Here is a 25,638-nt window from a genome sequence, read left to right on the forward strand (position 1 = left end):
TTCCAATCCAGAATTCCCTCTACCTTTCTTGAGAGTCCTCCCCAGATTCCTCTGTGCTACACACCCACAGGCCCTTTTCCAGCTGGGTGCAGTGTCTCTTGTTTGGGCTCCAGCTAACCTTTGGGTGCCTCTCTACCTCCTCACACCTTGTACTATTTGGTTCCCTTTCTGTAGCTTCTGAACCCTTTTCTCAAGCAGTTTTCCTAGATGCCGTGTTTCTCCAAAGGTGCCCACAAGACTTTATTTTATTTATTTGAGAGAGAGAGAGAGAGAGGGCATGTGAGTGGGGTAGAAGGGCAGAGGAAGTGAGAGAATCCTAAGCAGGCTCCACACTCAGCGCAGAGCCCTATGCGGAGCTCCAACCCACAACCCAGGGATCATGACCCCAGCGGGGACATCAAGAGTCCGACACTCAACCAACTGAGTCACCCAGGTGCCCCCCACCCACCCCCACCCCCGCACAAGACGGTTTAAATGATTGCTCAGAGGACCGAAGACCGTTGAACCTTTTTAAGATAGCAGTGGGCAGGGGAAGTTTGGGGGCAGGAGTTGGATAGTCAAGGCCTGAGAAATAAAGATAAGAGGGTGTATCACTCCCCCAGGAAACAAAAGAGAAGGTGGATGGAGGAGGGGGCAGTGGCTGTGGGCAGCATTAGAATGATGTTACCCCGTCTGGTCAACAGAGCGGGAGTACACACACTCCTGCCTTGACTGGACCAGGAGATTTTGATCACTACCTTTCTGACCCATCCCCCAGTGCCCAGGGCAGACATGGCCACACCCACAGTGCCCCAAGCTGCCTGCCCTGATGTGACTCACTTCCTCTATATGGGCTGGTGAGGTGTCCTGAGGCAGAGGACACCAGGCCTTCAGCCTGGGATTTAAGTATCTGGGCAGGCTTCTAGGAAAGAAGAGACATGGACTCCAGTCGAAGAAAGTCAACCTGACCCAGGTCAGACTGGCTTGTGCAACACAGAAGCCTATTTGGGTAAAGGAGTAGAGCTTGGCCACCATGTAAGCAGAGGAATTCAGGTGCCAGGAGTTCTGGGGAGAAAAGGTTTCATAACAAGAGGAAAAATAACCAGGAGGAATTTCTATGTGTTCTGAAATTATGCAATGCAAGGATTTTGCAGAAAAGCAATATGGAGTTGGAGTTGAACCAATATTCATGAGTCAACAGCTGAGTCTCTATATATTACTGCTTATCCCCTATATATTCCACTAAGAGGGGCCCCAAATCAGCCATGCCCTCATCTAAGTGATGAAGAAAACACAGGAGAAGTTGGGAGACCTGGATCTTGTTCCAAGCCATGGCCCTTGGGAAGTCACTCCACCTCCTGAATCAGTAACAAGAGGGGGGTAGGCTAATCACCTCCAACAACCCCTCCTCTCTGAAATTCTAAAAGTTGAGAGCATGGGGGTGAAAAGTGGTTAGTAAATCTAAAAACAACCTCGATCTAACCCTGGAATTGAACAAAACAAAACGCCAGGACCAAAGGAGTGAGATTCCAGCAAGTTTCAGTGGAGCAGTTGTAAATGCATTTCACACACTCCCTCCTTGAACTTCTGGGCCACAAGGACTACTCTTCCACCATGCGGCTCGGGTTTGGCCTGCATTCTTCAAATATGGGGTTCAGCCTTGCTCATCTGCCAGGAATCCCTTGCAGAATTTTGGACTGGGGAAACAAAAGCCCTCTCTCTCCCTTCATCTTCCTCTAAGCCTACTTGGAACATGTGCCCAGAAGAGACATATGGGCAGAGAAGGGTAGAGAAGGTCAAAGACATGGGACCAGAGCTGCAAAGCCACTGTATGGCGGTAACCCAGACTAGGAAGTCTCCTGCAAGTGTCTTGAGGTCTCAGAGTGTGCAGGGGTGGGGGTGGGGGGGTGCCGGTGTCTGCTGGAGGCTCTTCTTTTGATCCTGCCTGCCCACCAAGTCCACCTAGGAACCTGGTGTCCTCCAGAGACTCCACTTCCCAACAAGTGAGCAAACGGAGCCCCTGGAGATCTGTGGGCGGAGCCAGTGCCTTGGAGACCTCTAGTGGCCACTAGGGGGCTCCCGGCTCCCGGTGGCTTCTAATGCCCTCCTGTGGCCAGATTGAAGATTGGCAAGATAGAAGTTGCAGAAGAGAGCCAAGACTGGACTCCTAAGGGAGACAAGTTAACAAAAACAGTTACCATTATAAAATAACATTATGGCAATATTTATTGTTTTTTTAAATGTTTATTTATTTTTGAGAGAGAGAGAGGCACAGAGTGTGAGCAGGGGAGGGGCAGAGAGAAAGGGCGACACAGAATCTGAAGCAGGCTCCAGGCTCTGAGCACAGAGCGTGACGTGGGGCTCGAACCCACGAGCTGTGAGATCATGACCTGAGCCGAAGTCAGACACCCAACCGACTGAGCCACCCAGGCGCCCCTCAATATTTATTGTTATGTATTGGTTAACATTTTGACATGTGTACCTACTGCTTTGTGCAGCAGCCCTCTTCTAAAGTGCTCTACATGTATTTATTTAATTCTCACAATAGCTTATAATATAAACACTATTATTACCTCTTGTTTCAACAATGAGGAAACCAAGCACAGAAGGGTTGAAATAATTGCCCAGGTCACACAGCAGACTGGAATTCTAGTCTAAGAAGTCTGTCTTGGGGCATCTCAGTGGCTCAGTCGGTTGAGTATCAGATTTCGGCTCAGGTCATGATCTCACTGTTTGTAGCTTTGAGCCCCGTGCCTCACTCCCATTGCGCTCTGTGCTGACCGCTCAGATCCTGGAGCCTGCTTTGGATTCTGTGTCTCCCTCTCTCTGCCCCTTCCCCTCTCACTCTCTCTGTCTCTTGAAAATGAACAAATGTAATAAAACAAGTTAAAATTTACAAAATAGTAATAATAAAATAAAAAATAAATAAAATAAAATAAAAAAGAAAATGAACAAACGTCAAAAAAAAATCATCTAAGAAGTCTGACTCCAGGACCTTTGCTTATAATCACCATGCTGAAACTGAGTCCAATTTTCCAGGTTTCCAAGGAATTACAGAATGCTCAGTTAAATCACAATTTCAGATACACCACAAATAATTTGTTGACTTAAGTATCTCCCATGAAACAGTTGGGTCAGACTTAATACCAACAAATTATTTGTTGTTTACCTGAAATTCTAATTTAACTGGGTATCCTGTATTTTTAGTAAGTCTGGCAGCCTTGTTTTACAAGGCATTTTTCTCTGCCAAATGACATCACACATATTACCTAATTTAATCCTCCCTGTAAGGCTATTCTCAGATGTCTAGGATGTCCCCTCCATACACTTCTCCCAATATTCCCATTTTTAAAAATGTTTTTAATGTGCCCAGCCCCTGCTTGACCTATCTAGGGAGGCAGGAAGGAAACAGCTCCTAGATAGACCCCAGGGAGCTGACTGGGAATTAGTTTCCAGTGACTGCCTGCTCAGGAGCCCCTCAGGCTCCCCAAGGCTGTTTACCTGCTGTTCCCTGCACTGACGACTTTGACCCCAGCTGCTGGGGTTGCATCACTTACAGCTACAACATCTCTGGCAGCCAAAAGGCAACAGAAGCAATCTAAGACACAGGGACCCAGGGAGCCTCTCCCATCTCCCTGTTGCCTTTTGGGAGTATGATGCTCTTGTCCACAGGGAACACCCTTTGCATTTTTCTCTCTTGACTCTGCTGATCTGTTCCCCACCCTCTAATACCTGTGTTCTTCCTTCCCCACAGATATAAACAGTCCCCTGGCCCTTCCCAGTCAGGCTGGCTGGCTCTGATAAGGCAGTAGTAGTCAGGGACTTTGGGGGTTAGGAACCCCTCTGGGGTGCAGGCTGGGGTGCCCTGCTGGTATGTGCCCCAACAGGTTTTTCTCTATCAGCCTCAAAATCAGCCTAGAGCCTGTCTGACCTGTCCCCCCAGAGAGCTGGAGCCAGAGGCAGAGCCAGGTCAGAAGCTGGATTTAGAGACTAGGTTTTTATGGTCCCTCCTGGCCCCACAGGGAGAGCAAGGCACAAGGCCTCTTGTGTCTTCTCAACTGCTGAGAGGCTGAGAGGCTGAGCAGGCCTCCGTGGGCTGAGGCCGGGGCCCCTGGGAGGAAAGATGCTCTGTGGGGAGGGGTTTACACGGGGGACCAGGTACAGCTTGGTCCTCTCCCACATTTGGGAGGGGCCAGAGCTAGAGGCGACAGCTGAGCTGGGCTGCCAGGGAGGTCATCTGACTGGCTGCCCGGCCTGGGCTGACACGCCCCTTCTCCTCTAGCAGGCCACACAGAAGCTGGTGTCCACACAGGCAGGCGCCAGGCTGTGACGACTGCCACCTCGCCTCCAGCACCTCTGGGTAAGCACCGGAACCTGGGCCCTCGTGTTGGAGGAGGTGGGGAAATCTGGATGATCCCATGGGAGAGGGAGAAAGGAGTTTTTCTTTTCTAGTGTGGGTGCTTCCTCCCTTGTCTAGGCACCCAAGTGCCCGCAAGAACACATATACACATCAGCTCAGAGAGTGCACCTGCTTACCTAAAGATCCCTGCCAGAGACGCCAAGGGTGAAAGGCTAAAGGTGAAAGGCCGGTGGCAGGCAGGTAGCCTGGGGGGCAGGGAACAGGGGCTGACTTGTGGGCTGGGGCTGAAGGTGAGGAGGTGTTTTAGGAGTTATCTCCCACCCCACATACTTAAACCTACCACCTTGCCTCACCTCCCCTGCGCCACCCCAGGAACACCTAGCCAGTCTACGGGAAGCAAGGGATGTGGCTCTCAGAAGGGGGTCATGCACCTGAGTCCAAAGTTTGGGAGCCATGGAGTCAGGGAGGGTTTGTTGAGGGCTAGCTCCAGCAGCATTCCTGACCAGTCCTTGCTTCCTGAAGGAGGGGTGAGAGCTGGGAAAGAAGGGGGCTCCCCTCCTACCCTTCCACTTGTGCTCTCAAAGCTGCCAAGCAAGTCGATACTCTCTTTTTGTGCAAAAGGGGAAAGAAAGCATGGGAGGTGAGCCCCGGGGTCTGAGGGTCATAAAGAGGCCCAAAGGGCCAGGAGGCTCTCCTCAGTTGGCTCCCATTTCCCTCCCTGGCATAGCCAGTGACACCATGTCTGTGACCAGTGGGAAGACAAGACCATCCCTGACCCAGGAGATCCTCAGCCATCTGGGCCTTGCCAACAAGGTAGGGGCTGTAATGGTTGGAATCATGGTTGGTGTATCAACTGCAGGGCGATGAGAGGATGGGGGACAGGAAAAGGGAGAGCAGGCCCTGAGACCCTGCCAAGGGCTGGGTTAAGGCCCTGGGGTAAGCGTGCACAGACCTGCGATGCTCCCCCCAACCCCTCACCCCTCGTGCTCTTATAGACTGCAGCGTGGGGGACCCTGGGCACCCTCAGGACATTCTTGAGCTTCAGCGTGGACAAGGATGTGCAGAGGCTGCTGAGGGCAATTGCAAGCCAAGGTGAGCCCTTCTCCCTCTGCACCTGGGGCTCTTCCCTACAGGAACCAGTCTGCAGACCAAGAAGGAGCCAGGAAGGAGGAAGTGATGTTGTTCAATAAACGTTTGTGGAATGCCTTAATTCTTGTCTGTCAAGTACCGTGGTGGGTGTGTGGTTCCTATTCTCAGGACACTGCCGTGAGGTAAGGCTTATTTCCATTTTACAGATGAAGAAACAGTGAGACAAAGGGGCTGGCCCGAGGTCACATGGGTCACGAAGGCAGGGCCGGGCCGGGACTCTAATCCAAGTCTGTGATCCCCAGAGCCATCTCTCCCCCAGCATACCAGGCCACCTACACTTAATTCGGGGCCAGGTTCACATGCCATTTTGGCATCTTATTCGCATCTTCTCGAGGCCAAATGGAAGTTGGGGTGACGCAGCCCCTGCCCCTATCTTTCATGGCCCTTTCCTAGATCTCCATCTCTCCTCCTCTGGAGGCTTCCAGCATGAGGAGGAAGGGGATCCCCCCCCCCCCACCGTAAAGACTCAGCTGGGTTGTGACCAGCTGATGGCCTAGCCCTCACCTCTGTTCAGGTGTGGACCGCAGCGCCATTGTGGGCGTGCTGACCAATCGGAGTAGGGAACAAAGACAGCTCATCTCTCGAGCCTTCCAGGAGCGCACCCAACAGGTGAGGCCACTGACTTCCCAGGAGCAGTGGACTGGGGTGAGAGGCCGCCCCGAAATCTTGGGGTGCAGCAGTACCAGCTGGAGGGGGGGTGGCTGGTGCTTCTGGCCTTAGATAAAAGCCAGCCAGATATTCCAAATGTCCCCTGCGCCTCAGGGACCTCCCCCTCATATCTTCTCCTCTGCCATGGGGCCATTTATCACAGGACCTGGTGAAGTCCCTGCAGGCAGCACTCTCTGGCAACCTCGAGAGGATGGTGATGGCTTTGCTGCAGCCTGCAGCCCATTTCGATGCCCAGGAATTGAGGACAGCTCTGAAGGTACCAGAAGAGGCTCTCTGGGTTTCTAGGAAATGAGGACACCATTGAAGGGAGGAGAGGGTTCACTGCCTGGCCTTTGCCCACTCCAGAGGTATCCACTTGGCAGAGGCCCCCTTTAAACAACCCATATTGACCCTTAGAAGGACAAGGGGTCATCCTCTGCTCTCTGCCATACTGCCGACATGGCCCAGTCTCAGAGTGGCCTCCCAATTTCCCACAGAACCCAGGTTCCACTGAGGATGTGGCTGTGGAAATTCTTGCTACCCGAAGCCCACCCCAGCTGCAAGAGTGCCTGACAGTCTACAAACATAGTAAGAGCACGTAAGGAGCATGGAGTGGGGGTGGGGTGGGTGACAGGTTAGGTGAGCCCTCTTGGAACCTGTCTGCCTCAGAGCTTTTCCCTTGGGGTCTCTCCCCCCACCCACCCTTACCGGTTCTCAGTCTCCCCAGGGTAAGAGCCAGATGTGATCATTAAAGAAAGAGAAGCAGTGATTAACCATCTTAGTCTGGGGCCCCAGGGCGGATCCCAAGGTAATGACAATGTTGGGCGCTATGACAGCCCCAAGGGTGCCCATGTCATCTTCTCAACCCCTTCCTGATTCTGCCATCATATCACATCCCAGACTGAATGGAACCTTGCTACAGCTGAGGTGTGTGTGGGGGGGTACTTCTCCCTAAGTCATGAGTGTTATCCCTCAGGCCCTTGTTTGGCTGCCACATGGCTCACCCACTAATTGCTGACTGGCCTTTTCTCACCATCTTAGCAAGCCCCCCCCTTTTTCTTGCTTTCCCCAATTTTCCTTTGATGTCCATTCTTGGCCTGTCTTAATCCCTCTCCTGCCTCTTTCACTTCTTGCTTCTGTCTTTCTTTTCCCCTTCTCTTTTGTCTTTCACGTCTTCACATCTTTCCTCCCGGATCACTTCTCTGTGCCGCCAGTGAGAGGACCGGGCCCTAGCCATCTGGCCTCATAATGTAGGTTTCCCTATCCCCCTTGACTACCTGGCTACTACTCGAATCACAGACACCTCCTGCCCAGGGCAGGTTGGCTCCTGGAGATAAGGCTACTCCACTAAGTAGGGCATGGGTTACTCACAGTTTAGGGATGTTTTCAGAGTACCCACGATGGTGCTTCTGCCTTACATCCTGGGAACTACCGGCCATCAAGCTACCCCAAGCAGGGGCTGGCAGTAGGCACAGTGGGTTGGGCATTTGACAGAATATCTACACTGGAAAAAATTGGGAGGATTCAGAGAGCTCCTAACCCTACCCCAGATTTCCAGTTGGAGGTGGAGAAGGACATCAAATCTGAGACCAGTGGCATCTTGCGGGACCTGCTCCTGGCCCTGGCTAAGGTGAGGGGGACTAGCCTGCAGGGGAGGGAGTTATACTGCCAGGGAAGGAGCTGGGGTGGGGTGGGGAGCATTGCAATGGTATAATTAAGGAGAGAAGGCTTTGGGAGGAGAACAGGCTGGGGTCAGTTTGCCTGGAGATAAAAAGCTACCCCTCAAAGAGTCCTCCTGAGAGAGTTTCTCATAGGGGGCCCATGAGAGCTATTCTGGAATCATTGACTACAACCTGGTGGAGGACGATGTCCAGGTGAGCAGGGGTGAGGAGTCTGCACAGCCACGCACGTAAGACACCCTCCCCCACCATATCCTAGAGCCAGTGACCTATGTACCCACTTGTCCTGCAGACCTCTTCTTGCCTGGGGGAAGGAGTCCTTAGTGACATGTGAGGACATGACCTGTTGGGTAGTAACCATCTGAAGCCTTTTCACTCCTTTAGCCTCTGACTCCTGAACTCCCAGGAAGTGAGCCCGTCACGGATGACCGTTCTCTTGGGCATTTGGGTGGGGGAACCCTCCTCACACCTTTCCTTGTAGATCATTGAATTCCTTGAGTGCCAGGATTTCCCCAAATTGGGGAACTGAGCTGTCAGGGCAGAGCCTCTGTCTTAGCCCTATTCCTTTTTGTTTGCTTGTTTTAACCATAAATAAAAGCAACTACTTTACACTTTCAAATAAGCATTTCTACTGTGAATCCTGTTCCCATCATCATGATGATGGATTCTGGGAACATCACAACCGTGGCTCCCCAGCCCCCAAACAAGGATCCTGATTTACTCCTCCCTCCCAGGCATTAAAGCAGGCTGAAGGGCCCGGCACAGAGGGCACATGGGTCATAATATTCACGCAGAGAAATCCTGAACACCTTGTCCGAGGTACACACGGGACGTCTGGTCCTCCCAGCTTACTCTAATGATGAGCTTTGGCTGAGGAAGGTGGGGAGGGCTCATCCTTCTCTGTGATAATCACCCCCTGCTCTCATTTATCTTTCTGACTACTTCCCACACACACCACAAGTGTTCGATCAGTACCAGCGGTGCAGTGGGCACGAGCTAGAGAAGACCATCCAGAACATTTTCCACGGAGATGACCAGGCGGCTCTGCTCAGCCTAGGTAGGACCTGCTCAGGACATGTGGGGTAGGGTGCTCACCTGGCATGGGGAGCCATCTCCCCACTGTTCTCTCCTTGCTTGCAGTCTCCATGATCAAGAACACACCACTGTACTTTGCTGATAAACTCCATCAAGCCCTCCAGGTGAGACAGACACTTCTTTTCCCTCCCTTTGGAACAAAAACCAGGGTGGGGTAGCAGGGAGGACAACTTCTGGGCAACAGAGAGGAAGTTTCACGCTTTTGCTAGTGTAACAATCTCATATTTGTTTTATAATCATAAAGCCGCTCTCTTTTCCTAGGTTTACTAACTGTCTTGTCAATAGCAGAGGATTGAGCTGTGGTTAGAGCTAAATTAGTCGAAGCAAAAGAGCACTAAGGCTACAATTTTGGCCTAATTGGTGTTAGATGGCCAAACATAGATATAAATTTGCTCTATAAGACAGCATCTTGTCCAATTTCAGTGGTGGCCAGAATAATGATGGTGATAATGCTAGCAAGAATGGTGACAAGAGCCAGCATTTCTTGGGTGCTCATTGTGTCCCAGGGCCTATGCTGAGCTTGTGACACACATTTCAATTAATCTTCATGGCCACATTCCATCCCTGTTTTATAGATGAAAAAATTGAGGTACAGAGAGGCTAAGTTCTTTGCCCAAGGTCACACAGCTAATAAATCATACAGGCTTCCTACAAAACACATATGTTAACACATAACACTGTATGTTAACTCTACTGGAATTTAAACACAATTAAACACACATACACACACACAATGGTGCCAGAGGACATTTAACTGCCATGTGTCAAATCATAGTCTATACCATAGGTGTTGGTCTATACTATAAGCTATACCATAAGAGTTCTTAGCATCCAGGACCACCTTTTCCACTCTGGTCGGACTTTGTTCCATATTATCCACACTTAAGTTGGTGATGTTGGTTTGAGTAATTTAATAAACAGAATCCAATCATTCTACTCACTGAGCTAGGTCTCCTATTAGTATAAATGTCCCCTGAAACCTATAAATAAAAAAACTCACCCCAACTCTTAAGAAGATAAAAGCAGTTATCATTTTGGTAGATGGCATAGCTTCATGAGGACTGTTTGAGAAACCATCATGCCTTATTGACAGCTATTCAAAAGACAGTACGTATATGCCCTTATTTTATCATCAATGGAGATTTCCACTGTATTTATCCCATGAAGTCTGTACTATTGTATTGAGCCAACACTAAGACCGATTTGAAGAGTTGTGGTTATCTGTCTAAATTCTTGTTATAAAAACAAATTTGAATCCTAGCAGTAAATGACTGTAATGTATTTAGACTATAGGACCCATACTCTTGGATGTAAATGCCAGGTTGACCCTTAGAAGTAGAAGTCAAAAAATAATATAGGCCTGTTTTTCTGAAAACTTTTTTATTTTTTATTTTTTAAAAAATTTTGGGGCGCCTGGGTGGCGCAGTCGGTTAAGCGTCCGACTTCAGCCAGGTCACGATCTCGCGGTCCGTGAGTTCGAGCCCCGCGTCGGGCTCTGGGCTGATGGCTCAGAGCCTGGAGCCTGTTTCCGATTCTGTGTCTCCCTCTCTCTCTGCCCCTCCCCCGTTCATGCTCTGTCTCTCTCTGTCCCAAAAATAAATAAACGTTGAAAAAAAAAATTAAAAAAAAAAAAAAAATTTTAAGTTTATTTATTTATTTTGATAGAGAAAGTACAAGTCAGGGAGGGGCAGAGAGAGGGAGAGAGAGAATCCCAAGCAAGCTCTGCACTGTCAGCGTGGAGCTCGATGCGGGGCTTGAACCCACGAATCGTGAGATCATGACCTGTGCTGAAGTCAGATGCCTAACCGACTGAGCCACCCAGGTGCCCTGAAAACTTTTTTTAAAAAGGAAAAACTCAATCAGATGCTTCTATCTTATTCTCTTATGAGAAATATGTGAAAACATAGATTGTGACAAATATTTATTCAGAGAAGTGACCTTCAGTGAAGGCTGATTCAGGAAAATTCAGACCAATATGAACCATACAATGAATTTTCATTAAAAGATCCTAGAGAGGGGGCAGGCACCTTGGTGGCTCAGTCGGTTAAGCGTCTGACTTCAGCTCAGGTGATGATCTCATGTTTTGTGGGCTCAAGCCCAGCGTTGGGCTCTGTGCTGACAGATGGGAGTCTGGATCCTGCTTCCGATTCTGTGTTCCCTCTCTCTGCCCCTCCCCTGCTCCTGCTCTGTCTCTCAAAAATAAATAAATCAACATTAAAAAGAAAAGAAAAAACACAATCCTTTATCATAATACAAAATTGGTGATATATGAAATTTAAGATAAAGTAGCTACTAGGCACACTGACAATGAGATCATGAGTCCAGATGAAATATGGCATCCTGTTGTTACTTCCTCATTTTCCTTTCTATTTTTTTCATGGGAACGTATGATCTGTGTTGGTGCCATAAGTATGGGTGTCAGGCAGTTCTGGGAAGGGTCTTATGAGTCAAGCAACAGGAAACTCTGGGAAAGGGGCTCATAGGAAATAGTGACCGCACCAGTGCACATTTTTTATTTAGAAATCTGTCATGGTTACACATTTATTATAATCAGTTATAATTCAATTTGATACTGTATTGTACCTCTGTTATTTCTAAACAGAATCCTCCATTACCTTCTTTAACCAAAAGGCAGAAGGCTTGGTACAGGTTTAGGAGGAAGAGAGTGATGCTGAACCCCAGGGGTCCAGCCAGGAGAAACTGATAGATACAGATGAGGATGTGAGGTGGCCCTGGGAGGTCAGGATTCAAACCGGAAGGCACATGACCCTGCTCCCTATCAGAACCCCATCAATTCAGTTTGGGGATAGGCTGGGTATATGCTCCTTGGACATTCACTAAATTGGAAGTTATAAAGTTCCTGGCTTTCATGCTGTAAGTGTTTATAGGTAGCAAGTCTTTCCGATCCTTTTTATATTTTTATATTTTTCATTTTTCCAAGTCTGGGTTTATTTCAAAATTATAAAGATTTATGTTATTTTTTATTACATATAATAGCAAATATAATACAATTATATGGATTTTATTACTTTATATGTATTTTGTTACATACAATACAAATACTTATTACATATAATAAGCAATTTTTAGCTTAAAGTAAAAACTTTCACATTTAAAGTTTAAAAAAAAGATATTGGGAAAAAATTAGAAAAAAAGGGGGGTTGGGCGCCTGGGTGGCTCAGTTGGTTAAGTGTCTGACTTTAGCTCAGGTCACCATCTCATGGCTTGTGAGTTCAAGCCCCACACCGGGCTCTATGCTGACAGCTCAGAGCCTGGAGCCTGCTTCAGATTCTGTGTCTCCCTCTCTCTCTGCCCTCCCCCACTACACTCTGTCTCTGTCTCTCAAAAATAAATAAATATTTAAAAAAAATTTTTTTAATAAATAAAGCACGTACCAGCTAATGCACCAATACTTCCAAGGGTGTAAAACGCTGCAAAAAGCTTTATGCCACCAGGAAACCACAGCAATCCAGTTCCACAGATGGAGAAGAAAATGCTGCACGTGAATCGAATGAGAAACCATTTCAATCTGGTGCTGAAACTAAGGAACGAGGAATCCGGGACCTGTGTGGTCAGGCCCTGCTCCTGGGAGTCCTGGCGGCTCAGGACCTTCTCCACGGCCCCGCTCCCCTGCAGCTTCTGATTTTTTTTTTTTTTTTTTTTTGTCCGTGCCTTTGGGGCTGCCCACCACTGAACTCTTGAGGAATGAGACTCTAAGCTAGAGGCCTGGCCAGGAACGGTGGGTACACGGCCAGAACAACACCTACCCCAACTGCTCCCAGAGACTCCTCTTTCCTGCTGCATCATCTTCCACAAGGATGGACAAAGAGACAAATTTTGCTCCTAGATAATGCACACGTCTCTTTTCCCTGCACTCACACCTTGCTTCCCCTTTCTAGAGTAATTTACCTTGCCGTCCAGTCTCTGCTCTGTGAGAATCTTACTACCATCCTCTCTCCATTCTGTTTCACTCTCTACCAGGACATGGGGCCCAATTACCAAGTCCTGATGCGCATCCTTATCTCTCGAAGTGAGACTGACCTTCTGAGCATCCGAGCTGAGTTCAAAAAGAAATTTGGGAAGTCCCTCTACTCTTCTCTCCAGGTGAGACTTGGCTAGTTCTTGACCTGGAGCCTCAGAGCTTCGCCCCTCACTGCCACTCTGCCCTCACTGCACACAGCAGAGTGTATTTACGCCCTTGGAGAACTCATGAGTCTTTGGTTAATTTAGTACAGAAATCTTGATATCAGATAGTTGTGGGCCAGCACAAGGGAGGAAACAGAGTGCCTGGGCCATGGTGGCAGTGGGGTCTTTCTAACACTTGACTCTCTTGTCTACAGGATGCAGTGAAAGGGGACTGCCGGTCTGCCCTACTAGCCCTGTGCAGGGCTGAAGACCTTTGAGACCTCCCTGCCCTCCCTGCCCCACCACAGACATTCAAGGATATGAGATCCCCATGTTTGGCTGGGCCTGCAGGAAACCAGCTGGGCTCCAAATAAGATAACCCCTCACTGAACACCACATGCTCCAGCTTCTTGTGGAGGCTAGAATTTGAAGTTTCTTTCAAGTCCCTTAATTTCTTCATCTCAAAGTGAGGTCTATATGTGGGTCCCCTAGCTCTGTCCTGGGTATAGACATCTCTTTGATGGTTTCTGCCCTATTCATCCTTCCAGTACCCTGGCCAGAACATCTCACTGATTCTTGAATTCTTTTGGCAAACCTCGCTGTTGTTTGTGTGCCCTGATTAGAGTTTGGGTGGAGCAGGACATGGGCTGGGAGGAGGTCTTGAAGTTGGAGGTGCCTTTGATGTGCACTTGCATATGCAACAGGGATCCTGTTTGACACTCCAGTGCTGCAGTAAGCAATAAGCCCCCCCCCTCAAGGTCCCCCCTTCCCCCCATTATTCTCTCTTCCCCAGGAAATTTCAGGCAAAGAAACAGAAACAGGAGCCAGAACAAGGTCAGAAATGGTCAGAAGTAGCAAAGAACCATCTGATCGCGCTGCCCTCTCCCGCCTGGAAAGTCTTATGTTAAGGGAGCATAACCCCCAAATTGCATCTGTCCAAAGCAGGGACTTGGAAACCCACCTCCCAAACTGGATTCCCATTGAAGATCTATCAAAGACTCATAAACAGAAACAAAAAAAAAGAAACAAAAAAACCAGGCTTTGGTTCCCCCTGCTGGCCCTATTAGAAATGACAAGCAAAGCACACGCCACCCCCCCCACCCCCCCACCCCCCCCCCCCCCCCGCCCCACACCTCTTTACCCCACCCACCCCACCTTTTTGCATTCCTTAATTGGGTCAAATACTTAACCTGACTGCTGCAGGGCAAGGCAAACAACAGATCTCAGGAAAGAAGTTTTATTTCCAAACCTTAGGAAGGCATTACAAACAACGGAGATAGAAACCCAAATCAAACCCTGAAACAATGGGAGACAGGCCTGCAGGATCCCCAGGGAGACCCAGCCAGTCAGGGGTGGGAAGCAGGGGAGACGCATTCTAGACACATTCTAGACGGAGCCCTCACCCTGGAGCCTGAGTGTGTATATTAGTATGACTACTCCGGGGAAGGGGATCTGGGAACCAGAAAGCCTCACCCCCACCACCCCCAATGTTGCCCTGGATGACCTGGAGGCAGAGAAGGTGGCAGCACATAAGGGCAGGACCTTGGCGTTCACTGCCTGCTGGGATCCCCACCAGTCCATAAATAAGTTACCCTGCGTATCTCAGGAGTTGAGCTGGGGAAGCAAGCAGAAGAGCCATGGCCTCTGAAAGAGGAGGCAGGGCAGGCCCAGCCTTGGGCAGAGCTACAGCAGGACACAGTCTGACTCTTGCTTCGGCCTCTGCCGACGCTCCCCGGCTGGACGTCCCGACGTGGCTCCTCTCCCCTGTATGGGATTGAACAGTGGGTCACCCACCAGCTCAGAAGAGCACAAGGACAAAGGCTCTAGATGGAAGTGGGGGCTCAGTCAGTTAGGCATCCGACTTTGGCTCAGGTCACACTCTCACGTTTCGCGGGTTTGAGCCCTGCATCAGGATCTGTGCTGACAGCTCAGAGCCTGGAGCCTGCTTTGGCAGTGGGGAGAGAAAGATAAGATGGGACCCAGGGGAGAGAGACACCTTGAAGAGACCATTGCAGGACTAGCAATGACAAGTGTCCGGATGCGAGGAGCAGGGTACAGCTCTGGGCCAGTGGGAAGGCCCCTAGGCAGTGACCTCTCACCTGTGGGGAGGCCCGCCCTGGTGCAGGCTGGACTGCTGGCTGCTGCTGGTACTCCTCTTGCTGAAGCTGCTGGGCCAGTTCCAAGTCACTAAGACCCAATGTGCCTTGTGGTTGCTGCTGCAGGGACAAGGCGATTAGGTAGTCCTAGAGAGAGTCGCGACAGAACAAGAGCGGTGAGGTGGGCTGGGGCCTGGGGGACATTCAGGCCAGCTTTATGTTTCCAAACCCATTTTTCTTTCTTTTTTTTTAAAAATGTTTATTTTTGAGAGACAGAAACAGAGCACGAGCAGGGGAGGGGCAGAGAGAGAGGGAGACACAGAATCCCAAGCAGTCTCCAGGCTCTGAGCTGTCAGTCAGCACAGAGCCTGATGCAGAGCTTGAACCCACGAACCATGAGATCTTGACCTGAGCTGAAGTCAGACGCTTAACCGACTGAGCCCCCCCAGCCCCCCAAGACCCGTTTTTCTTCTCCTTCAAATTCTCCAGCTCCTCCTCCAGAGCAGAACACACAGACAAGCACATTGTGTGTGGTGACACTCCAGGCATGGAGGCAGTCCGAAGTAAACAGTAAAGGGGCACAGCTGTCATGTGTCATGATCTCTAGATGACCAAACGCATGCCCTGCCTGCAGCAAAGAGCTCCGAGGCAGCCGTGCTCCCTGCACCCTCCTGGAGGCCCCACACACCTGGTCTACGAGCCGCTGCTGTTCGGGGGAGCCGTTCCCACCTCCCGCTCCAGGTCCCTTGCCAAGGGAGTGACTCAGGTGGAAGTCCGAGTTGCAGAAGCAGCTGTCCCCATCCACGTTGTGCAGGCTCTCCCATACCACCTGCTCCTCCTGCAGGAAGCCCTGGTCGGTGACCAGCAGGTACAAGTGACTCTGCAAAGAAGAGGACAAAGCTCGTTGGTAGGATAGGTGACACAGAGGCAATGTGATGGCCAGAAATCACCTGGGATGCAGGGACCATTTGAGTCATCTGGTGTGCTGGCTGCCACCTGTCAGCGCGGGCATGTGTGTCTTTGACAAATACGTGTGGCCGTGGGGAGAAGGAAGGGATGTCTGAGCATATGGTCAGCTGGGGGTAAGTATGGCGATCGCTGTGGTCCAGCCTGAGTCCTCAGGGCTACGGGTCCCACACAAGATGCTGCTTCCTACCCTGCTTCCCATGGTTCTCTGGGCTCACCTGATGGCTCTGAGGATAAATCCTTTGAGAGCCAAAGACCTTTCCCTCTTCCGTTTAACTCCATTCCCTTCCTGGGAGCGATTTCCTGTCCCACTGACGACAGGCTTATTCCTTCTGGCTTGCTCTGGCCAGTGAGATGTTAGCAGAAATGACACCCGTCATCTCGAGGCAGAGGCATTAAAAGTGAGTGCGTGGTGTCCCTCTCTCTCTTTTCCCTCTCATATTCCAGATTAAAGCTGTTTTGTCAGCCTGGGTCCAAGAGCACAGAGAACATAGGCCAGAACTGCAGCCAATCTGCAATGGCCACATGGCACGCATGAGAAATAAACCTTTGTTGTAGGAAAACACAGGGATTTCAGGGCTTGTTTGTTACCTGAACTCAATCTACCCTCTCCTGTCTGAAATACTGACCAGGAAGAAAAAGCCACGGGGCAGTGACAGGACGCCACCCCCCAGCCCCCATCCCCAAAGCCTCCTTACCTTGTGCTTTGTCATGGTGCTAAAGTGGTTGTTTCGGAAAAAGACGCTAAGTTCACCCTCCTTGGCAGCGGCTGTGAGCTCACACAGTCCATGGTAGGTCAGCTGTGCTGCAGTGGTCTCCAGGAACTGCTCTGCGATCAGGCCTGCCGGAAGGAAGGGCACAAAATTGCGGGGCAAGAGGCTTGGCTTAAATCCAAAATCCACAACAGGAGGAAGGATCATTCATAGAATCCCTGTCAAAAGCCCTAGGGATGAGGGGCACCTGGGTGGCTCAGTTGGTTGAGCGACCGACTTTGGCTCAGGTCATGATCTCGTGGTTTGTGAGTTCAAGCCCGCATCGGGCTCTGTGCTGACAGCTCAGAGCCTGGAGCCTGCTTCGGATTCTGTGTCTCCCTCTCTCTCTCTGCCCCTTCCCCACTCCTGCTCTGTGTCTGTCAAAAATAAATAAACATTAAAACAATTGTTTTTAATTAAAAAAAAAATAAAGCCCTAGGGATGGTCCCACCTTCTGAAATCCCTTGGGACCTGGCGGTATTCATTCACCCAACGGGTAGTTCCTTGTGCCTGTACTTTGTGCCAGGCAGCATGCTGGGTACTGTACGCAACCGACAGTTCCCCAGATTCTCTCTCGTGGGGTGTTTATTCTAGGGGGACTTGGTGGGGGAGGCAGACAATAAACAATAAACTGAAGCAGCCGTCCTTCCCTCCACTAAGAGTCCTTCCCTCCACTAAGATCCGCAGGAGAGAGGGCAGGGCTGTTACCTTCTGTCACAAGGTTGGTGTCGCTAGAGTGTTTGCAGGTGATAATCTTCTCTACCAGCTGGTTGTAACTCAGCTTCCCAACTGCGCTCACAGCCTCAGGACTCTGCGTGGGCAGTGGGGCGGGGTGGTACCAAGACAATTAAGATCTTTTGAGGAAGGAAATGAAGCAAGCCCGAAAGGATCACAACCCTGTAACCAAAGAGTCTTGACATTTTCTGTACTCAAAGAACAGACCTCCGTGCGTGTGGTCTGCCCGTATTTGAGTGTTACCCCTCTCCCCAGAAAGGTTAAAATTCAAGGAATTCTGCACTGGGTCCAGCCTCTAAAGCCTATTCTCTTCTCAAGCCAATGTAATTCCTAACTCCCCAACACCCACCCCACAAAATGCTGTTCCTCTGTCAGCTTGAGCTGGATAGCAGCCTCATTTGGGCCGTCTCACCCTCACCTGTGGATCGACCAGCCAGCCGTGGTACAGAGGTATGCCTAGGAGGTCAAAGACACTGCACTCAGGAGTATACTCAAAATCAGAGACCCCTGTGAATCGCACATTGACGTCCAGACCTGTGGCCAGTTTAGGCAACACTGTCATTGCATCGTCCACATTCTGGGGTTAGGAAAGAAAATGATGACTATGTCACATCAACATGGTAGATATAATCTTCACCTTACGCAATAAGTCAGTTATATCTCAATAAAGCTGGCAGAAAACAAGAAGACAATAATGGCTAGTCTAGCCTCCCCTCTCCCGACACCTAGCTCCAGAAATAAAAATAATAAAATTGTTGCTTTTCCTCCCTGGTTCGCTTCCAGGCTACTCCATTCCTCTTTTGTCTCAACCAGTCTTTATCTTGTATAAAGGAACATATTTTCTAGGACAAAGATATACCCTCCTCCTCCAGAAAGAAATAAAAAAGAAACACAGACAGAAATCATAGTTTAAGGGCCCTTCTTGAGAAGCAGAAGAAAGGCCTCTCTTCCTAGCCTCAGTGTCCCCTCACAAACCTGCAAATCCCCACGTCTGCAGACCTTTGCCTCACCTGCTGAAAATTCAGCTGAAGTCCCTCTGACTTCTCCTGGGGCTTGATGGACAGGAGGCAGTCTCCTATAAGACAGGGTCCCTTTTCAGCTTACCCAATTCCCCCAAAACCTACTTCCTCTTCTCCTAGAGAATGGTCATGGACCACAGATTTTCAGAGCTGGAAACAGCCTTAGAATCTAATCCAGACCTCTCACTTCTCAAGGAAAAGAGAGACTCACAAAGATGAAGAGCTCACCCAAGGTCACGTGTGAAAGTTCAGGGCAAAGTAGGGTTACAATCCCAGGTTGCTCAGGGCAAAGTAGGGTTATGATCCCAGGCTCCTGACACCTTGATTTTTGCTTTTCATTCCCCAGCCCTGCAGAGACGCCCTGTACACCTTTACCTTCCCTGCTACTCTGAGCCCCAAACGGGCAGTCCCTTCCTATTCTGGATTTCTGAGTGGATAGCTCTTGAACCTCCCCAAGGCCTAGGCACTCACCAAGATGGGCCATGAGCTCATCTGATGTGATCACTTCCTTCTGAGGGGACAGCTTCACCTGGAGGCAGAAGGGGCGACCAAAGGGTTAGCCATGTGTGTATTTTCCTTCACAGAGCACTGAAGCAGAAATACATAGAAGGACTGGGGGAAGGGGAGGGAGTCGTGGGAAAAAAGGCTTGTAACTGGAGTGAGGGAATGCATGTGAAGACATTCCCATTTGCTAGACAATAGAAAATACAAGAGCAAGGCAGAAACTTGTTTCATTTTGTCTTGTTTTTGTGAATATCTTCTCATTTGTTCAAGCTGGAAAACTATGGAGAATAATCTGGAACGTGTTGCCAGGTTTGAGGAGATCGGGATGATCGAGGAGATGGATCAGGGAAGAGTACCCTCCCCAGCAATGTCTAAGCCCCCATCCGGACCCTCTCTTACCTTCCACTGAAGAAAGAGGATGTTCATGATGGCCAGGAGAGGGCAAGGGCCGTTAGTGCTCTGGGTGATGATGGGTGTCCGTTCTCCCTTCCAGGAGATCCACTTTACACAGTAGAAATCTACCTCCGGCTGTCGGGCCCTGGGGGGCTGGGGAAGCTCCTGGGGTCTGGAGCACGCCCCTCCTGTCTCTGCCTCAGGCTGTGTCCCGTGGGCTGGCCCCAGTTGGATTGAACTAGCATTAGGTGCAGGTGACTCAAGGTTATCCTGGCCCTGGGCCAGCGGCGAAGTTTGGTCTACCGTCTCCTGTTCTCTAGCTGCCCCATCAGCATCTCCGGCATCCTTGTCCTGGGGGTGCACATCTGGTTGTGACAGGACCTCACGGTTTTCAGGGCTGACTGCTTCTATAATCCTGGCCTTACCAGAGGCTGGATGCCCAGGTTGATGGTGTTCCATGGTCAGAAGAAGTCAACTGAGAGTCACCAAAGGATTTTCCTGCCCTCTAGGAGTTGCCTAATCTAGGCTTGGTATGTGAAAAAGAGACCAATCCAATAAGGAGGAAGTCATTGGGCTGGAAAGCAAATGGACCCAGAAAAGTCTTGTTAAAGGAATACAGTGTGGAAGCCCGGACAGTGTCTGTACAGTCACTCCTGGCTATGGGGAGTATGTGTCTTTCTTACTTAGCTGGGGAAGCAGAAGGGCCCCAGCCTGAGCTCTTGTCACCCCTAACTTAATGTGACCACATGGGACCAATGAGGATACAGGGCTTTCAGGTTGGGAGGAAGGATTTCAGCAGGATTGAAATCATTGGATGGAGTCAACTTTCCTGAAATGATACGGACAAGGAATGGAAAAAGGATGGAGAGAAAGGGAAAGTAAAGGCAGAAAGAAAGGAAAGAGATGGAGAAAGAAATGTTAAAACTGTCCAGCTGAGCCTTGAACAACACTGTTTTCAACCGCACGGGATTTCAACTGAGCAGACCCACCATATGTGGATTTTTTTCAGTAAATACGTGAACAGTACAGTAAATGTATTTTCCTTATGATTTTCTTTTTGTTGTTGAAGTATAGTTGACACACAATTTACATTAGTTTCCATTTTTTTTTTACTCTTATTTATTTATATTGAGGGGTGGTGGAGGGACAGGGAGAAAGGGAGACAGAACCCCACACAGGCTCTGTGCCTAGCCCAGAGCGCCACTCAGGGCTTGACCCCATGAACCGGGAGACTACAACTCAAGCCGAAATCAAGAGCCCAACACTCAACCAACTGAGCCACCTAGATACCCCCTTTACGACTTTCTTAATAACGTTTTCTTTTCTTTAGCTTATTTTATTGTAAGAATATAGTATATGATACATATAACATAAAAAATATGTGCCAATTGACTGCTTATGTTATTGGTAAGGTTTCCAGTCAATGTTAGGCTGTTAGTTCAGTTTGGGGGGAGTCAAAAGTTATACACAGGTTTTCTTTTTTTTTTTAATTTTTTAAAATATTTATTAATTTTTGAGAGACAGAGTGTGAGTGGGGGAGAGACAGAGAGAGAAAGGGAGACACAAAATCCAAAGCAGGCTCCAGGCTTTAAGCTGTCAGCACAGAGCCTGACGCAGGGCTCGAACTCACGGACCATGAAATCATAACCTGAGCTGAAGTCAGACGCTTAACCAATGGAGCCACCCAGGCACCCCAGATTTTCAAATGCATGAATGGTCAGTGTCCCTAACCCCTGCATTGTTCAAGGGTCATCTGTACTAATGGTTATTAATACAGTGATCTTTAGCTCACCCTGTAATGGTGTCAAGTTGGTAACCCCCAACATAGCCAGGAGGGTGGTAATTCCTCTCCCCTACACCAAACCCCACTCCCTGGCTGTTCGTGGATCATCCAGAGCACACACAGGCTGCTTATATCCTTAGAGCTACCTTCTCTTTGCTTCATCCCGAGGGTGAAAAGATTAACAATCACAGAGTGCTTGGGGTGAAAAGTGGAGATACAGACAGACAGAATCATCCCCTAAAAGATGAAACACCAGTGAGAAAGAAGTCTTTCTCCTCCAAGGACTCTACTGAACTTTACACAATCCCAAACTGCAGCAAAAAGGTCTTGGGAGGGGCTTCCTGTAAGCCAGAGAGGGGAAATGTAGGCCATGTGGACTTGAATCAGAGACAGGTTCTGATAGGCAACTTCAGATTCCAGCACAAAAACCACTGCCCCACAAATTCTGTCAGTACACTCTCGACAGCTGTAGTTGGCATAGTCAGTTTCTCAGTTCCTCTCTGCTCCCCAATCACCTAAACCTGGAGATACTCTCTTGCCCACTCTTCATATATTATGGAATGTGAAATGCTTTTTATTGACTTACATAAGAAATATTCCCTCGTAACAAGCACAGGGTCATGTACAGAAGTGTTGAAACATTATATTGTACACCTAAAACTAATATAACACTGTTAATTAACTGGAATTAAAACTAAAACTTAAAGGGGGCGCCTGGGTGGCTCAGTCGGCCAAGCGGCCGACCTCGGCTCAGGCCATGACCTCTCAGTTCATGAGTTCAAGCCCCGCGTCAGGCTCTGTGCTGGAGCCTGCTTCGGATTCTGTGTCTCCCTCTCTCTCTGCCCTCCCCCACTCTCACTCTGTCTGTCAAAAATAATTAAACATTTTTTAAAAATCTGTTAAAGGGGCGCCTGGGTGGCGCAGTCGGTTAAGCGTCCGACTTCAGCCAGGTCACGATCTCGTGGTCCGTGAGTTCGAGCCCCGCGTCGGGCTCTGGGCTGATGGCTCAGAGCCTGGAGCCTGTTTCCGATGCTGTGTCTCCCTCTCTCTCTGACCCTCCCCCGTTCATGCTCTGTCTCTCTCTGTCCCAAAAATAAATAAACGTTGAAAAAAAAAATTTAAAAAATCTGTTAAAAAATTAAAACTTAAAAAAAAAAAAAAAAGGAAATACCCCCCCTTACATTCATCTTCCTGTGTACATGTTCTTCCTATTCCCATGTAGATTGTTTTAGATATAAACCCTGGGCCTGTTTAACCTGCTCTCTATCAGCACTAAGCATCAAATCTAGCACAGACATTTAATTAAGGCTGTGGATGGCAAAAAAATATATAAAAAGCCACAAACGCTGTCCCCTGGAAAACATCTCCCTTCAATCTCTTAGCTCCCCTCTGCCCCTCACTCACGGTAAGAAAAGGGGAGAGCTTAAGACTTGTTAGAAATCTTGTCTTTTCTCCAGCTCCCTCCTAACCTGACACTATGCTTCCTTCTTGTAAAGCGGCAGGAATTCAGGGCTAGGTAAAGGTCTGAGACATGAAGTTGAAAGACGTAAAAGTTACCAAAAGGAGTCTAGTCACCCAAATTGATACTCCTGATTCAAATCTAATTCGTGCTAGCTGCATCTCATTACATGTTGTTAATTTAGAATCAGACTAGCAAAAATTGCCTGCACACCTTACACTGTTTTTTCTCTCTCATTTTTTCCTCCCCTCCCAAATGACACTTAGGTTGAGCCTTGGAAGCAGAAACCAGAGCCTGGGAAAGTTAAAAGAGCTTGGAGAAAAGCAGCGTTTGTTTCTTATCTTTTCTGTCCAATGCCAGAAATGATCAATAATTCAGTGGGGGTTGGGCAGCTAGCTGGTGAGGGAAATGAGCCAAAGGAAACCAGGAGCTGGACACCACAGGGAGCTGAGTCCCAGACAAATTGGGCAAAGCTAAGTAAGCTAAGTCTTAAGTGGAGGGGCAGGAGACGGAATGAAGGATTTCTACGCTACAAGGTGAGCTCCTGGTGGGGTGGGCATGGAGTATGTCTGAACAGGAAAGGAGGAGAGGGAGGGCACTCAAACAAACCAGGATTTCATTATTTTCCTCTTTTCTAAGTCCCACACATTCTCTCCTGCTGGAATTATCCTCTGGTGGTGGGTGAGGGAGTTAAAATAGCCCTGGCCCCTCCCTCGCAGTGGCAGTAAATAGTCAAAAGTTGCAAGAAATATATAATATGGGTGGGTAGCTTCAATAAGCCATACACACCCCCAGGAACCTTCCTACTGCAATCTCCTTCTCAGTCTGACCCAAATCTTCATGCAACTCCGGGTTAAAATTTTGTCCCCCCAATAAGTCAACCGCCCCTCTCATTCCCTGTCTATTTGCTTGCAGGAGAGACGGGGAAGTTTTCATTACAAGAAGTAAACGAAGGGACCACGCCTCATCCCTTTTACATAGCCCTCCTGCCTTACCTCCTCTCAAAATCCAGACTTGTAGAGACCAGGAGTGGAGGGAGAGTCCATGTCACCTCCCCAGAGCTGGAGAGGAAAAAGAGAACTGGGGGTTGGAGGGGAGGTAAAGGAAATGGTTAAAACAAAGTTTTTTACCTTAAAGACGCTGCTGCTGTCCCAGGACTGAGGAGGAGGGTCCAGCTGTGGCAGTTCGATGGGGGAAGTAGCTACAGTGAGGGGCGCTGCCACAGTCCCAGCTGCCTTTCAGCTGTCAAGGCCAGAGCTTATACAGGTCTACACAGGTTTATGAGCGGCGGTCCCGGCTTGGTGGAGGCCACTTCCGGACCCACGCCCACGACTGGGGTCACCAGAGAAGGGTGGGGGCAGGCTGGGGTGCAGCCTAGGTGCTCCCAGGTCGCCCCAGAGCGTCTTCGGGTTCCCTGAGTTGTTGAGTCTAGGGCGTGCGCTCCAGGCCCAGACTACACGCTGGTTTTCAAAGGAAGTTTGTGGTTTTTCTTTTTTCTTTCTCTCTCTTTTTTTCCCATCAGGACAAAGAAAAATATTAGTCAAGGACGAGCTCCCTGGAGGAGGAGGGGCTTGCCCAGCACTGAAGAATTTCCATCAGGGCTTTCTGACCTGGTCAGCAGCTGGGTGATCAGCAGTGAGGGAGAGAGAAACAAGGAGAGGAAAACAACAGACCCTTTCTCTTCCCTCCGCCTGCCGCTGGAAGGGACGGAGCGCTTGTGCCTCTCTGGTGAGAACAGGGAAGAACACTGCCCTTGCTGAGCATGGGGAGGAGCAGGGCTGGACAGCAGCAGCCGGCTGGATTGGGCTTTCTCCCTGGGTATGGCGGGCCTTTGCTCTGGATCCACAGAAGCAGGGCCACGGAGCATAACATTTGCATATTTACTCATTTAAAGTTAAAAAATCCTGCTACTTTCTAAGTCCTTACTGTATCTTTTTTTTTTTTTCTTTCTTTCTAGAAATGGAACTGGTTGGGCTGTGCCCCTGGTGGTGCAGAAGGTGTGGAGGACTCCCCAGGCTCTGGGAAGAGAGGCAGCAGAGACAGAACTAGCTGAGCAAGCAGGAGATCGAATGAATACCCCTGTGCCCTGGTCCTTGTTCCCAGCACAGGCCTCAGCTTCTCATCAGTCACCTCCTCTAAGTTCCTAGGGGGGCAGGGAGGGTCCAGCAGGAAAAGCTGTCGGTAAGAAATAAAGGGATGGATCAATAAAGGAGGGGGTATTTGATGATGAGAGTACATTTATTTGTAGTAGTCTGCATACTGTGGAGCTGGAAGGTGGCAGTTGAGGGAGGTTGGAACCCAGCTCTACATTCTGAAGGGCTCTCCTAACTCGACTGGCAGGGCTGTGTCAGGATGAAACTTCAAGCAACTCTGAAGGCTGAAACGTCAGTTTGAACAATTAGGGAGGCAGGAAGCAAAAAACCCAGGTTACAACAGTCCAGGAAAAGGAGACGTTTGCTGAGGCTATAGAAAAAAAACAGGCCACCAAGTTGTAAAGCAGCAGGAGTTGGCAAGAGACCGTAGTAGGTATTAAAAAGAGATGTCAAAGATTATTCTATTGTTTTAATAACACGGACAATCAGAAAATTGGTGGCAAAGGTCAGTTTGGTGAAGAGGAGAATTCGAGAAAGGAAGACTAAGAGCTGTTTTTGCCATGTATAATTTAAGACGTCAACCAGATGCTCCATGTAATGTATGGAAAGATGCTATACTTAGCCTGAGTCGAGAGGGGAAGTTCAGATGCCACAAATATAGGTCACACTGACACATATACATTTCTCTGTCAAATGAGTAATCTCGGAAAACTCGCCTTCCTTCGATTCTTGTGGCCATTTCGGAGCTTCTGAACTACGTTTCCCAGCACGCCCTGCGCCACGCCCCACTTCGCCCCTCCGGG

At 49.2% G+C, this 25,638-nt stretch overlaps 2 protein-coding genes and 1 long non-coding RNA gene across 6 annotated transcripts; 2 read left to right on the forward strand and 1 right to left on the reverse strand.

The window, feature by feature from the left end:
* Window positions 1–3,857: 3,857 nt before the first annotated feature.
* ANXA9 (annexin A9) lies at window positions 3,858–13,633 on the forward strand. 2 transcript variants are annotated; one of them, XM_030327848.1, is made up of 15 exons: window positions 3,858–3,948; window positions 4,262–4,339; window positions 4,457–4,557; window positions 5,067–5,152; window positions 5,335–5,431; window positions 6,003–6,097; window positions 6,300–6,413; window positions 6,634–6,724; window positions 7,687–7,766; window positions 7,951–8,010; window positions 8,550–8,634; window positions 8,777–8,872; window positions 8,956–9,014; window positions 12,892–13,014; window positions 13,251–13,633. In XM_030327848.1, the coding sequence occupies exons 4-15, from the start codon at window positions 5,078–5,080 to the stop codon at window positions 13,311–13,313; spliced, it is 1,038 nt and encodes a 345-aa protein (XP_030183708.1). In that variant the 5' UTR covers window positions 3,858–3,948; window positions 4,262–4,339; window positions 4,457–4,557; window positions 5,067–5,077; the 3' UTR covers window positions 13,314–13,633. The 2 variants fall into 2 exon arrangements, with proteins under 2 accessions (XP_030183708.1, XP_030183707.1); XM_030327847.1 differs by having other exon boundaries at window positions 3,864–3,948; window positions 4,457–4,579.
* A 623-nt stretch (window positions 13,634–14,256) lies between these two features.
* Window positions 14,257–24,486, reverse strand: MINDY1 (MINDY lysine 48 deubiquitinase 1). 2 transcript variants are annotated; one of them, XM_030327842.2, is made up of 10 exons: window positions 23,873–24,486; window positions 19,507–20,329; window positions 19,075–19,132; window positions 18,595–18,659; window positions 18,003–18,161; window positions 17,558–17,660; window positions 16,796–16,938; window positions 15,820–16,011; window positions 15,135–15,278; window positions 14,257–14,799 (listed from the first exon to the last, which is right to left on the reverse strand). In XM_030327842.2, the coding sequence occupies exons 2-10, from the start codon at window positions 19,957–19,959 to the stop codon at window positions 14,719–14,721; spliced, it is 1,398 nt and encodes a 465-aa protein (XP_030183702.1). In that variant the 5' UTR covers window positions 19,960–20,329; window positions 23,873–24,486; the 3' UTR covers window positions 14,257–14,718. The 2 variants fall into 2 exon arrangements, with proteins under 2 accessions (XP_030183702.1, XP_030183703.1); XM_030327843.1 differs by having other exon boundaries at window positions 19,507–20,074; window positions 23,873–24,269.
* On the forward strand, window positions 23,764–25,619 carry LOC116738271. Of its 2 annotated transcripts, none has more exons than XR_004344007.1 (3): window positions 23,764–23,840; window positions 24,265–24,470; window positions 24,700–24,966. It is a non-coding gene; the product is annotated as an uncharacterized LOC116738271 (long non-coding RNA). The 2 variants fall into 2 exon arrangements; XR_004344006.1 differs by lacking the exon at window positions 23,764–23,840 and adding an exon at window positions 25,534–25,619 and having other exon boundaries at window positions 24,378–24,470; window positions 24,700–24,923.
* The last annotated feature ends 19 nt before the right edge of the window (window positions 25,620–25,638 follow it).

This window comes from Lynx canadensis, chromosome C1 (assembly GCF_007474595.2).
Source record: "Lynx canadensis isolate LIC74 chromosome C1, mLynCan4.pri.v2, whole genome shotgun sequence".
NCBI lineage: Eukaryota > Metazoa > Chordata > Mammalia > Carnivora > Felidae > Lynx > Lynx canadensis.